Raw genomic sequence first — 12121 nt, 5'->3', positions numbered from 1 at the left:
ATCCGTCAACGGTTACGCATAGTGCGTATCATGTGTGTAGTTTCAGCCAATGACGTGCCGACGGCGCTGTCAGTTCTAAACACAGGCCCCGCCCCTGAATTTTAGGGCGAATGACATCTCCATGGTGACTGACAGAGGCCGGGAGGGAGCTGGGCGAACGTGGCGGAGTTTAAACTGATCGAACGACCGTCTGAGCGGAGTGCAGGTGAGGGGGCAATTTAGGGCGGAGGGGAGAACTGCGGGGGCATGGGAGGACGAAATTACTGCAGCCAATTCTCAGGTTTTATTCACCCGGTCCTCAAATGACCTATAGACCCCACCGTGCGTGAAAAAGTAACTACACCCCTAGCACCCCATAGTTTCCTGAGATAATCAGTGAGGGATTCGGCTGACAAATGTCCATCCTATTTGTTTATAGACAGGTCCCCTTGGTTCTATAAAGCATTTAAATTGGGTTGAGGTCTGGCCTGTGATTGGGTCATTGCAGCACGTCTTTTCTATTTCAGCCATTCTGTTGTAGATTTGTTGTCAGCCAAACTTTCACACTGACAGCCTCACGTTTCGCTCTAGAATCCTTTATACAGAGAAGATCATGATTGGCTCAATGACTGCAAGGTGCTCAGGTCCTGTGGCTGCAAAACAAACCTAAATCATCTCCCTTCACCACCATGCTTCACAGTTAGTATAAAGCGTTTGTGCTGATATGCAGTGCTTAGTTTTCACCAGACATGGCACTATGCATTGCGGCCAAACATCTCCAATGTGGTCTCATCTGACCAGAGGACATTGCTCCAGAAGTCTAATTGGTCACCTTTGATTGCAAAAAAATTAATGACCCCTCTGCCTCTTTATTCTGTAGAGGCAATACTATGGGATAGAGGTGCAGGATGGGGAAGATGCATTTTAAATGTCACCCCAAAGCACCCCAACTATATTCAGGCTGGGGAGTCCAAACACAAATCCCTGATATTAATAATTCTGATTAGTCCATGGAAGCAAGGATCCCAATACAGCACAGTGAATGGGCCCTAAGATCTTTGGAGAGGTTCCAGAAGTCTGCAGGTGACCCCCATTTATACAGGGGGGGTGTCCCCTGTCTACTAGATTGTAAGCTCTTCGGGGCAGGGTTCCCTCCTCCTGTATCACTGTCTGTATTAGTCTGTCATTTGCAATCTCTATTTAATGTACAGTGCTGCGTAATATGTTGGCGCTATATAAATCTAGTTTATTATTATTAATAATAATAATAATAATATATAATGACCATGCAGACTGTCATTACGGATGATGTTAAAAGATGGCAAAAATTACCATGCTGGGCATACAACTGTATTGATGCATTGACAAAAAAACCCCCATAGTGATTGCCCACACCCACATTTGGGCGTATAATCACATGGGAGGGTTTATAATGGCAGCCATGCGGGGAAATTCTGCAACGCTCTCGCTGTAAATCGCTGTAAATTTGGTTTTTGCTAATTTTCTAATTTTCATTATTATTGTAGATGGAGCTGTCCGAGTGGGAAAATATTAATCGGCTCTTAAAGAGACATGGCTGCAGTGCAGTGCGTATCACAGAGAGGGATGGAATGTCAGGTAAGTCAGCACAGAGCGTTCAGCCATTGTCTGTGTAGGGGAGGAAAGTTTACCTGTTCCTGGCCAGAGGTCCCCGGGCTGCAGACCGATAACTTGAGGGCCACGGATGAAAGGAGCAGCCCTCCGTACCCTGCAGCTAGTGGTGGTGTGCTGACAGGAGGCACAGGAGGTGTAGTTGTTGTGACATCCACAGGGCAATGTGAGGGGAAACCATTTACCCTTCATACATACAAACTCCATGCAGTATCTCTGATTCTGGCCAGGATTCAGACCTGGAACCCAGTGTGCTAACAATTTAGCCACCGTGCTGCTTATACAGATCCTAATATTATACAGATTGTAGAAATCAGTATATTGGGATTGTTGGGAGGAGGAGAGACTGAAGGGATTGATATTTGGCAGCGCAGGTGCTGCTTTTTGGAAGTATATTGGACACATACAATGAATATACATATCTCATCTATAAGATCTGATGATATTTTATTTCTGCGATTTCCCTTTTTCCAGGTGAAGTCACTTTGGATTTAGAAGCTTCTCAGGCGCTCCGATTGGCCATCAAGTCCTTGGTGGAAGACACAGAACGGAGACAGAATCTGATTCACGGCCTCATCCAGACCAACAATCAGCTGAAGTGAGAGCAGAGTGAGGGGTCTGGGGGTCTCAGCACTGAAGCATAATCTGTATGAGAGCTCAATGTGGGAGGGGCTCTGGGGGTCTCAGCACTGAATTATAGTCTGCATGAGAGCTCAATGAAGGGGGGCTTGGGGTTGGGTCTCAGCACTGAACCATAGTCTGTATGGGGGCACAATGTGTGTGGGGGGGGGAGGGGGCTGGAAGCTGCATACTTGGATACTTCATACCAATCACTTATCTGGTGTATTCCAGGGAAGATGTTCGTTTACAGCAGGACCGAGCCAGGCGCCAGGAGCAGAGAGCCAAAGAACTGCAGCGGATTCTGGATGACGTCAGAGCCAAAATCCGTGACTTAGAAGATAATTTCATCGCTAAAATGCAGCAACAAGCGTCAGTGGCAAATTTTTTACAGGAGAAGAAAGATGTTCATGTGAGTTACAATTGCTGATCCCAAAAATACTAGGCCGTACTCTGTGATGTGTGTTGTTATGTATTAGAGGAGGTGGGGGGGAATGCAACAACATATCATTTACCAAATCTGTTCTGATCATGTATTTGGCTGATACCCATGTCTGGAAGGTGACCATTGACATTTTCAGTTGGTTTGGGGCAGCCTATGGTCATACGAGTTGCCTTATGCAAGGTTATGGCCTAAATAATGAGTTTTCTAGATGGCTATTGAAGGAGGTGCAAGCTTTAAATGAGGTTAAATCTAATGTGAGCCCTAAACATCTACATGACATTGTATGAGGGTTCTTCAATGTTAGAGCACATCTGGCCAGCCATCATACATCAGCAATCATTGTGTCACCCTTCCAGCAGGGTATGCACTCCCCTATTAGCTAATAATGCTTCACCCTTCCAGCAGGGAGCGCCCACAAGAACAGCAGGCAGATACCTCAGTTCAGTCTGTAACTGCTTCACTCTCCTCTCATAGCCATCAATCACATCAAGAACCCTAAGGAATAAAAAATAACATTCAGTTACAAAGACAATTATTTTCAACAAACACACCAAGAATCACAAGCCTGGTTATTATCAAATAATATTACAGATCTGGAGGCTTGGGAAGAGATTGCTGAATAATTACTGAAAATTACAGATAATTACTGAGAAGGCACCCTGAGGATGATGAGAGTCCTGGCATTGATCCCATTAGATTGGATTACATTAGGGAAATAATCGTATTTTATCCATTTGTATCTACCTAACAAGTTGGCTACAATTTTTCCTCCGTATTTCAAAAAGATGAAAGCAATTACAATATAAAAGGTTTTTGTGTTTAAAGGATCACAATCGAGATTTACCAAAATGTATCTGTGGAAATAATTGTGGTTTTTGGTGCTGCATCCAAATAATTATAATAAAACTTTTACATATCCATATGGAGGCCCCTTGTCATTTAATTACTATACAACAATTCTTTCATAAAATCATAATTTATTTAAACATGAAAACATATATATATATCTTCTATCTTTAGCTGTGTGTTGGGGTGTTGTTGATTGTGTTTAGATTGAGGTTCTGGTTCTAGATAGATTGAGGTTGCTGGTTCTGCAGAGGTGAGTGGAGACTCTGCGGCTCCCTTATCCTTCATACGTATTGAAGGTTGAAGTATGTATATTGTATCAGAAGTATGAGGAATCCTTGTTACATGCTAAACCTAAATTTACACTCTGCCAATCACATCTGCTGTCTGTCTCAAGGCACCCCATCGCCTTTTACTAATATTTATCAGATGATTTGCATGTAATTCTCCTCACATCCAGCCTGAAATAATTTGATTTATTAGACGATGCCAGATGCATGTTGATAAATTCTGTGTCTTGCTCGCCCCCCAGGATCGATGCCAGAAACACAAGGAGAAACTGCGTGAGCAGGAGGAGAACATCAAACAGCTCCGGAAACGTCTTTCCCTGGTTGTCTGTGCGGAGGAGCAGCGAGCTGCCAATCAGAAAAAAGCTTTTCTGCGCCTGATGAATAGGGAACCACGAGAAAACAACATTCTGGACCAGCAGTAGGTTACACAATATTTATATAGAAAGGCTGACCACATAAATGTTTATTTTTCTTTTTGAATTCGTGGGGACTCTGCAATAGTTGGTCCCCAAACCCCAGTCAGAATTCACAGTAAAGAGAACTCACTGTGTGGATATAAAATCAGTGAAAGGGGGGGGGGGGTCAGACTTCAGGATTTAGCCAATATTTGCATAATATTGCAGATCTTTTGAGTTTCAAAAGAGAATTTTTTACGTCTATAAAACCTTAAATCAGCTTTCAGAAAGATGCTAATATTATAATTCCATACAAGTTAAATAACTTGTGCCTCCCCATAACCAATACTACCCAGTCCAGACTAGAATAAACCCACTGACATCCCCATCTTATCCAAACCCTCTATCCCGGAGTCTGCAGCTCTCCCTGATAAAGTATGAAGATCTTGTGCATGCAGAGGCTGTGATCTGCCCCTGGAACAAATTGCTTTTGCAGAAGGATAATCCTATAAGATCGCTGTCCTTCTGGGATTTGTTACTTGGGTATCCAAGCAGGGGTGTAGGAGCAGACACATTGCTCCAAGGCTGGAGAGGATACACTTTCATCAGTGAAGCTGGGTGATCCAGCAAACCTGGAATGTATCTGGTCCAGGATTCAGAACATTTGCTAGCAAATAGCAAATTACTTTGAAGAAATCCATTCCAGGTTTTCTGATGAAAGTGTATTCTCTCCAGCCTTGGAGAGCTTTAATAAATCATCTCTGCCTGGGCTCTGAAAACAAAAGTTGGGAAAAAAAAACATAACAATAGAAGCACAGAAATGTTCGGAACAGCACAAACCCAAGAAGAGAATTGTAATATTATGTAGGGGGAGGATTTCAATAAGACAGAATGTTTTAACTTTAATTAACATTAGGATGCATCTAGCTGTGGGGCTCATTGGTTTCTGATATTTAAAATAAATTTGTGCTGACTGATTTTTTGACTTCTCATCCTTGGGGTGTTTAGAGAAATTAATTTCTTAATTTACCTTAATTGTTGTTGTTTGTTCTTGTAACTGAATATGTTTTTTTTTTTTTTTCATTTTATCTTCAAGGGTTCTTGATGTGATTGATGGCTATGAGAGGAGAGTGAACCAACTACAGACTGAACTGAGGTATCTGCCCGCTGTGCGTGTGGGCGCTCTCTGCTGCAAGGGTGACGCAGTGTTAGCTAATGGAAGTGTGCGCCCCCTGCTGGAAAGGTGACACATCGTTAGCTAATGGGAGTGTATGCCCCCTGCTGGAAGGGTGACACATTTTTAGCTATTGAGAGTGCATCCCCTGCTGGAAGGGTGACACAATGATTGCTGATGTATGATGGCTGCCAGATGTGCTTTGATAATGAGGACCCCCATACAATGCAATGTAGATGTGTAGATTCTGCTCACATTAGATGTAACCTCAGTTAAGGCTTGCAATGCATGTTGGTCATTTTGTTTTGTGTATCTCTGGTGAACATGTTGTTTATTATAACCCCCTAGAAACCTCATTATGCTCTGCTTATACAGAAGATTTTAATGTGACCTCAGATATTCTTGCCCAGCCCCAGCTATCATTCTCCTCTGTGGTCAGCTGTTAAATCAGCTGTAAAATGGTGATAATGCAATATGTTAATAGCTGGCAGTGACTGCTGAGCCCTGGGATGTGATAGTAGAGTGTTCGTTCCATTATAAATACATTGAAGGTTTTATTCTCCCCGGTCATATTGTGTATTTATCTGTTTGTATAATTTAAATAATCCAGGATTAGCTTTGCACATTAGTTAGGCTTATTCTGTAATATGGAATCACACTACAAATCCTAAATCCAGCTGCTGTGTATTCCACGAGCCTCATACATTGAACAAAAAAACTTTATGCTCTGGCTGAACCAAATCGTTGTTCATTGTTTTCCTACACATTCCCATTCCAGGCACTGCAGGTCACAGTGGGAGTTTCAGTGCTGTCAGAAATCTATGGGCTGAGTTGTGTGGCCAGCTGCTCATTGGCAAGCTACAGGCATGGGGTCAGCAGTGACAAATATCATTTTTCCATTTCCTGATCATTCTGCAAAGTTATATAAATCTGTATTTTAATTCAAGGAGGTACGAGTCTCTTGATGTTCCAGTTCTGGAGAGGAAATCCTCCGACGCATCTCTTGATTTGGATACAACACCAAATTATAAAGCTTTAATAAAGGTAACGATTTTTAACCCAGACATTTTTTTAAGCCAGGTGGGAAGAAGTTGTGACCCAACTCCTCAGTAACCACCCAAAAACAGCCAGGTTACTAAAAAGTGACTGGTGGTGCACCCAACTAAAAGGGGCCGGGGAGAACACTGGGTACTTTAAACTTTTTGTGCAATGTATGTCCAGGAAGTTCCCCTCATCTGTATACCTGTCACTTGCAGAATCTGTCCCTTCCAGTCAAATGCTCAGCATTAGTAGCTTGGTCCCATTATACTGCCCCCTATCTCCTGCAGGTGGGATCTGACTATACTAGAGGTAGACAATGATTTAGAAGAATTGTATTGTGTAAAGGAGCAGTAAAGCACAAACAGTATTCCATCCGCATGAAGCAGGGTCAGTATATGTAATGAACAAATATATCCCTTTCTCTCAGACATGTGTTTTTACAATCTTTATACAAAAACCAGGTTTTCCTTTACCTTCACACACAGGTTCCTTGCACTCACTGGCTGCACTCTGTGTACCAGCTGTAGGTGACAAGTTTGACTTTTTAGGTTACTTCTTCTGACAGTTTTCTTTCTGTATGATGGAATTTGTCATTCCTTCGCTCCTGTATGTATTTCTGACTCTGCCTTGTTTACAGTCCTATCAGGAACAGATTAGGGAGGCAAGAAGGAAGAACGAAGAGCTGGTAAGAGAAAATGATCAGATCAAGCAGGAGATGGAGAGCAGGTAGGAGCACCTGTCTGCAGTACTGGGGTAAACACACAAATCTTCATTAAGACTCTTTGAGGTTGTCTTCATATCTCTGGTTGTGTCACACATAATGTTACAGTTAGTCAGGTTGAAAAAAGACCATCAAGTACAACCACTGGGGAAATATCCTGAGTATTACACCCTATGGACATAGTTGATTCAGAGGAAGGCAAAAAAAAACCCTTTATTTATTTGCTCCAAAAATCCTCCCCGATCCCATGAGGCAGTCTGATGTTCCCTGGATCAGCAGTCTCTGTTATCTTTACTTTAAATCTTTAAACCCAAATTATACTGTGCTTCTAGAAATCATCCAGCTTTTTCCTAAAGCAATCTATAGTAGTTGCTGAAACTACTCCCTGAGGGAGCCGATTCCACATTTTCACAGACCTTACAGTGAAGAATCCCTTTCTTATCCGGAGATTAAACTTCTCCAGATGCAAAGAGTGCCCTCTTGTTCTTTGTAATGATCTCGATGAGATTAATTGGGAAGAGAGTTCTGTATATGGACCATTTATATATTTATACAGGGTGATCATATCCCCCCTTATACGTCTCTTTTCTAGGGAGAATAGGTTCAGTTCAGCTAATCTCATAGCTGAGCTCCTCCATTCCTTTTATTAGTTTAGTTGCCCTTCTCTGCACTCTCTCCAATTCAACAATGTCCTTTTTGTGAACTGGTGTCCAAAACTGGACTGCATATTTCAGATGTGGTCTGACCAATGCTTTGTACAGGGGCAGGATTATGTCTCCATCTCTGCAATCTATTCCTCTTTTAATACAAGAAAGTACTTTACTAGCTTTAGATATTGCAGCTTAGCATTGCATGCTATTATTAAGTCTATGATCTACCAGAGCCCCCAGATCCTCCGTTACTGACCCCCTAAATGTATTCCCCCTGGACAGTATGAAGCATGCATGTTGTTAGACCCAAGTGCAAAACTTTACATTTACATTGTTATATAAACGTATGAAATGTTATTTCTTCTGTCTGTCCCTGTCAGACCCTCAGCCAAAGAATTCCAACTCTGCAAGCAGCAAATTAGGAAATTGGAGAAGATTCTCCTCAAGAATAACATCAGGTAAGGCGACATATTGTCCAATAAATTATTATCCAGAATGTTTAGTACATAAATCTGCTGTAGATTGTCAGCTGTTTGGGTCAGGCATTGGAGGAACTGATGTGGTCTGTCATGTGATGATGCAGAGTTCGGGGGATAAAGAAGGAGAAGAAAGACGAGAGCAGCGGGGATGCAGCCTGTACAGGTGTCAAAAGTTTGGATCTTCTTCCAGCCGCTGAGTGTCGTCTCCACCTACAGGTAGCTCCCCCTATAGGTCACCATTGTGTATCTCTTCTGTCCTGTGTACTGTGCTAGATTCATAGTAAACTTGTACGTTTTGTGTTGTTTTGTAGAATGTATGCCAGGAGCTGAATGTTCAGGATCTGAAGGATCTGGTGCCAACTGCTGCTTCTAACCTGGAACAGGCACGGACCCACTCAAAGCTACACAAGGTATAGAGACATGGAGGGGAATGCCGGACAGAATTGTTGGTATGCGTGTTGTGTCATGGCTGTAATATTTCCAATATCGTAACTGTTCTTCATGTTTTCTGTATATAATAAGAATGCAAGAAAAATAATTTTCAGGTTTTGAATGTTTGTAAATAGGATCAATTTTCGGTGATATTTGTTTCCCAGATCCTTTCTGACATCAGTTTGGTGATCAGTGGTCCCCGGGCCCCTCAACTGCTGTATAAGCACAACCCCCGAGCAGGGGGTCACCCAGATGAATCAAACTTCATTCACCTACTACCGACAGTAGAGCAGTGGGCTGGACAGCTGCTGTCTCTAAAGGTATGTAACATCTCCCCCTTCTGGCAGGGTTTTGTATGCAATGTGTTTGATAAGTGACAGGTTCTCTTTCTCGGCAAGGCCCTGCATCGAGCCCTGAGGAAGCTGAGCGAGAAGCTCCTTCCTGACCAGATATTGCACAATTTTCAAGATTCTACTGACAGCATTCGTGTAGAGGAACTTCTTTTCCTTGTGGACACCATGTTGGAGGATGTGGAGAGCCGTAAAGAGGTGAGGAGGAGCCCCAACCCCACCAAACACCAAATCGGCTCTAAATTCCCTGCAAACATAACCACACACAATATATAACTTACTGAGGGCCTTACTGATTAACATTGAATGGATTATTTAGATTCTCTCTCTAGTTGCTAGTGGATTGTACAATTAAATTATACCAGGTACGACTCTTATACACCACCCCTCCCAATGATGGGGTCTGAGTGTCCCCAGTGAGGGGTCCTGATAATCCTCCATCATACAAAGTCATTGCAGACAATTGTGTTTTTCCATCCTTTTTAGCCCCCCTCCCCCGTGTCCACTGTGTCCGGGGGTACAAAGCCAGCTCCATAAAGACAGGTCATGTGATATAGTAGACATCTAATATTAGTTTGTATTGTTTTCCTCAGGATGACAGCAAAATTTCCCCGTACACACTTCAGGCGCTGGTGTCCCACTTCCAGAAACTGTTTGATGTCCCCTCCTTAAATGGGGTCTATCCTCGCATGAACGAAGTGTACAGCCGGCTGGGCGAGGTGAATAATGCCATGAAAAATCTGCGGAACATCCTGGGATTAGGTAACAATCTAATTTTTAAATCCCCTCTAACCCAATGGAAGTTTATTTAAAAAATCCTCATCCACACCAGGCCACATTCTAATATCAGGCGACTTCAGAGGACCAGAGGAGCCCAAAATTTTTATGTCTGCTCTCTTGCCTTCCCTTTACTATATGTATCCCTATGCCTTCACTTTATATCTGCCTTCTGCTTTCCCTTTAATAAATCTGCCTTCTTTTCGCTGAATCTGCCTTCTGGCCTTCCCTTTGCTTAAAATGTTACGTCCTGCCTTTCCTTTAATAAATATGCCTTCCCATCAATAAATATGCCTTCCCGCCTTCCCTTCAGTCTTCCCCATTTATTCCAGCTCCTCTCCTGATCTGAAATAACTTGTATTGATTCCACTTTACCCTGTGAGCTTCTTACAATATGCATTAGAAGCTGCAGTCAGAGTTTGCTTTATTCCCTGACTGGAGAATGACCTGCATCATTAAGCCCTGCCTTTATTAGCCCCTCTGGTCCCGTATCTTTTATTCATTAGATTTCAGTTTTCTCAATCATGGTTTTACCTGGGTTGTTCTGTATGGAGAAACTTCCTCCCCTCGAGACTGACAACATTAATCAGGACATTGTTAAATTTGTATAACTCACCGAAAAGCAGCCCACTGCTCATACCAGGATTTGGAGCTTTTGTAGAAGTACCAGGACCCACTGCTTCCCCCTCCCACCATTCATAATCCCCTCATTACATAGAGATATTGCTCACCAACATCTGTGAGACGTACAAAAATGTGACCCAGCCAGCCCTGTTTGTGCCCATTATTTTCCATCTCTTTTCTGACACTTTCATGGCACCGTATTGTATAAGGTGGTAGAAAGGCCCCTCTTGGTGTCTGCACTTTCACTTTGTGTTTTTGTTTCTTCAGATGATTCAGCCAGTGTCGGGATGGTGGTGAATGTTGTATGGGGAATGTGCAGAAATACTGAAGGAGAAAACAGCTGGAAGCTGCAGGATATTCTTGGCCCTCTGGACATAGACAGGTAGATTGACCACTGAGCCTACAGCCAAGTGTAGCTCATTCACTACATCTAGACACACCAGTTGTACCCTATAGATCGAGATTGCACACTGAGCCTGGCTTGTCCTACTGTTACATAATCACTGACCCAGGACAAGTCAGATCATTGGGCCTGATTTATTAAAGCTCTCCAAGGCTGGAGAGGATACATATTCATCAGTGAAGCTGGGTGATCCAGCAACCCTGGAATAGATTTCCTAAAAGTAGTTTGCTATTTGTTAGCAAATGTTTTGAATCTTGGCCTAGATCCATTCCATGTTTGCTGGATCACCCAGCTTCACTGATAAGTGTATCCTCTCCAGCCTTAAGAGAACTTTAATAAATCATTGTGTTGAGTCTCAGGGCTCTCTGCTTGTTTTGGGTCAGTGAGTGGGAATGTGGCCAGGGGTCAGCATGACAGGCCGGCACCTTGTGTATTCAGAAATAGGTTGGCCAATCTTTTCTCTCTTAATAAAGGTGAAGAAATTCACAAGTGACATTATAATGAAGACAGATTGGGGGTACAAGGTTGTCAGCACTGATTGATGTGTATTTTGTAATGGTATTGAACGGCCTCTATAATATTGTAACCCGTTTCCCAAGACTCCCCTGTGTGCTGTAATCATATCGGAGGTCTCTTCTGTCTCTCCTCTCACATTCCAGCATCATAAATAAGGTCCAGGAACATGAGGAATTCTTCCCGGCCTTTGAAGGTCTGGTGAAGGGACTGCTCGATATATTAGGTAAGTTGCTGTATTTTGTTCTATAGAATCAGTTCAATGTTCATCGGCAGCCAATCGTACTATATAACTGGATACACCATACACAGGAATTTAATTTGTTGTCCGATCACCGGGGTGTCAGGGCCCCCGTCTTCTATAAGGAGGAGGGGTGATGGGATTGGTGCTGCATGTGGCATGACTTTGTCTCTTGTCTCAGCAATCTATTTAATTTTATTACCATCAGATTTTTATGATCCCCCTCCCATTATCATTATGTATTTTTCCTGCAGGAATCCATCATCTGGAGGAGATTCTTCCTGAGGTGCTCAGACTGAAAGAGCTGAACTCACACTGACAATCCCAATTATATTTATTTTTATACTTTAATAAACTTTTGTACAATACATGGCTAGGGATTCACTGTGGTTCCCTTATCTTCCTTCTCCAAGCATTAGTGTGAGTAAAATCTGGGGATGGTTGTGTTGAACTGAAAATAATGATAGTAGTGTTGTCAGCCTCTACCAGTTTT

General features: G+C 42.7%; 1 protein-coding gene across 2 annotated transcripts; it reads left to right on the top strand.

Moving 5' to 3' along the window:
- Positions 1-68: 68 nt before the first annotated feature.
- CEP70 (centrosomal protein 70) lies at positions 69-11996 on the top strand. 2 transcript variants are annotated; one of them, XM_072417867.1, is made up of 17 exons: positions 69-205; positions 1506-1596; positions 2104-2227; positions 2482-2659; positions 4071-4246; positions 5320-5379; positions 6345-6441; positions 7076-7164; positions 8190-8267; positions 8393-8504; positions 8600-8698; positions 8885-9040; positions 9119-9268; positions 9664-9832; positions 10739-10853; positions 11534-11613; positions 11883-11996. In XM_072417867.1, the coding sequence occupies exons 2-17, from the start codon at positions 1506-1508 to the stop codon at positions 11945-11947; spliced, it is 1839 nt and encodes a 612-aa protein (XP_072273968.1). In that variant the 5' UTR covers positions 69-205; the 3' UTR covers positions 11948-11996. The 2 variants fall into 2 exon arrangements, with proteins under 2 accessions (XP_072273968.1, XP_072273967.1); XM_072417866.1 differs by having other exon boundaries at positions 5320-5466.
- Positions 11997-12121: the final 125 nt, after the last annotated feature.

Source organism: Pyxicephalus adspersus, chromosome 7 (assembly GCF_032062135.1).
Source record: "Pyxicephalus adspersus chromosome 7, UCB_Pads_2.0, whole genome shotgun sequence".
NCBI classification, from domain to species: Eukaryota; Metazoa; Chordata; class Amphibia; order Anura; family Pyxicephalidae; genus Pyxicephalus; species Pyxicephalus adspersus.
This window is presented reverse-complemented; position numbering and strand designations above follow the sequence as displayed.

What these genes read in the sequence shown, in the direction of transcription:
- CEP70 (XM_072417866.1), top strand. Translation starts at nt 1,506, where the DNA reads ATGGAGCTGTCCGAGTGGGAAAATATTAATCGGCTCTTAAAGAGACAT. An exon ending in GACAGCTGCTGTCTCTAAAG is followed by an intron (nt 9,041 to 9,118) that starts GTATGTAACATC and finishes TTTCTCGGCAAG; the next exon opens with GCCCTGCATCGAGCCCTGAG. An exon ending in GGGACTGCTCGATATATTAG is followed by an intron (nt 11,614 to 11,882) that starts GTAAGTTGCTGT and finishes TTTTTCCTGCAG; the next exon opens with GAATCCATCATCTGGAGGAG.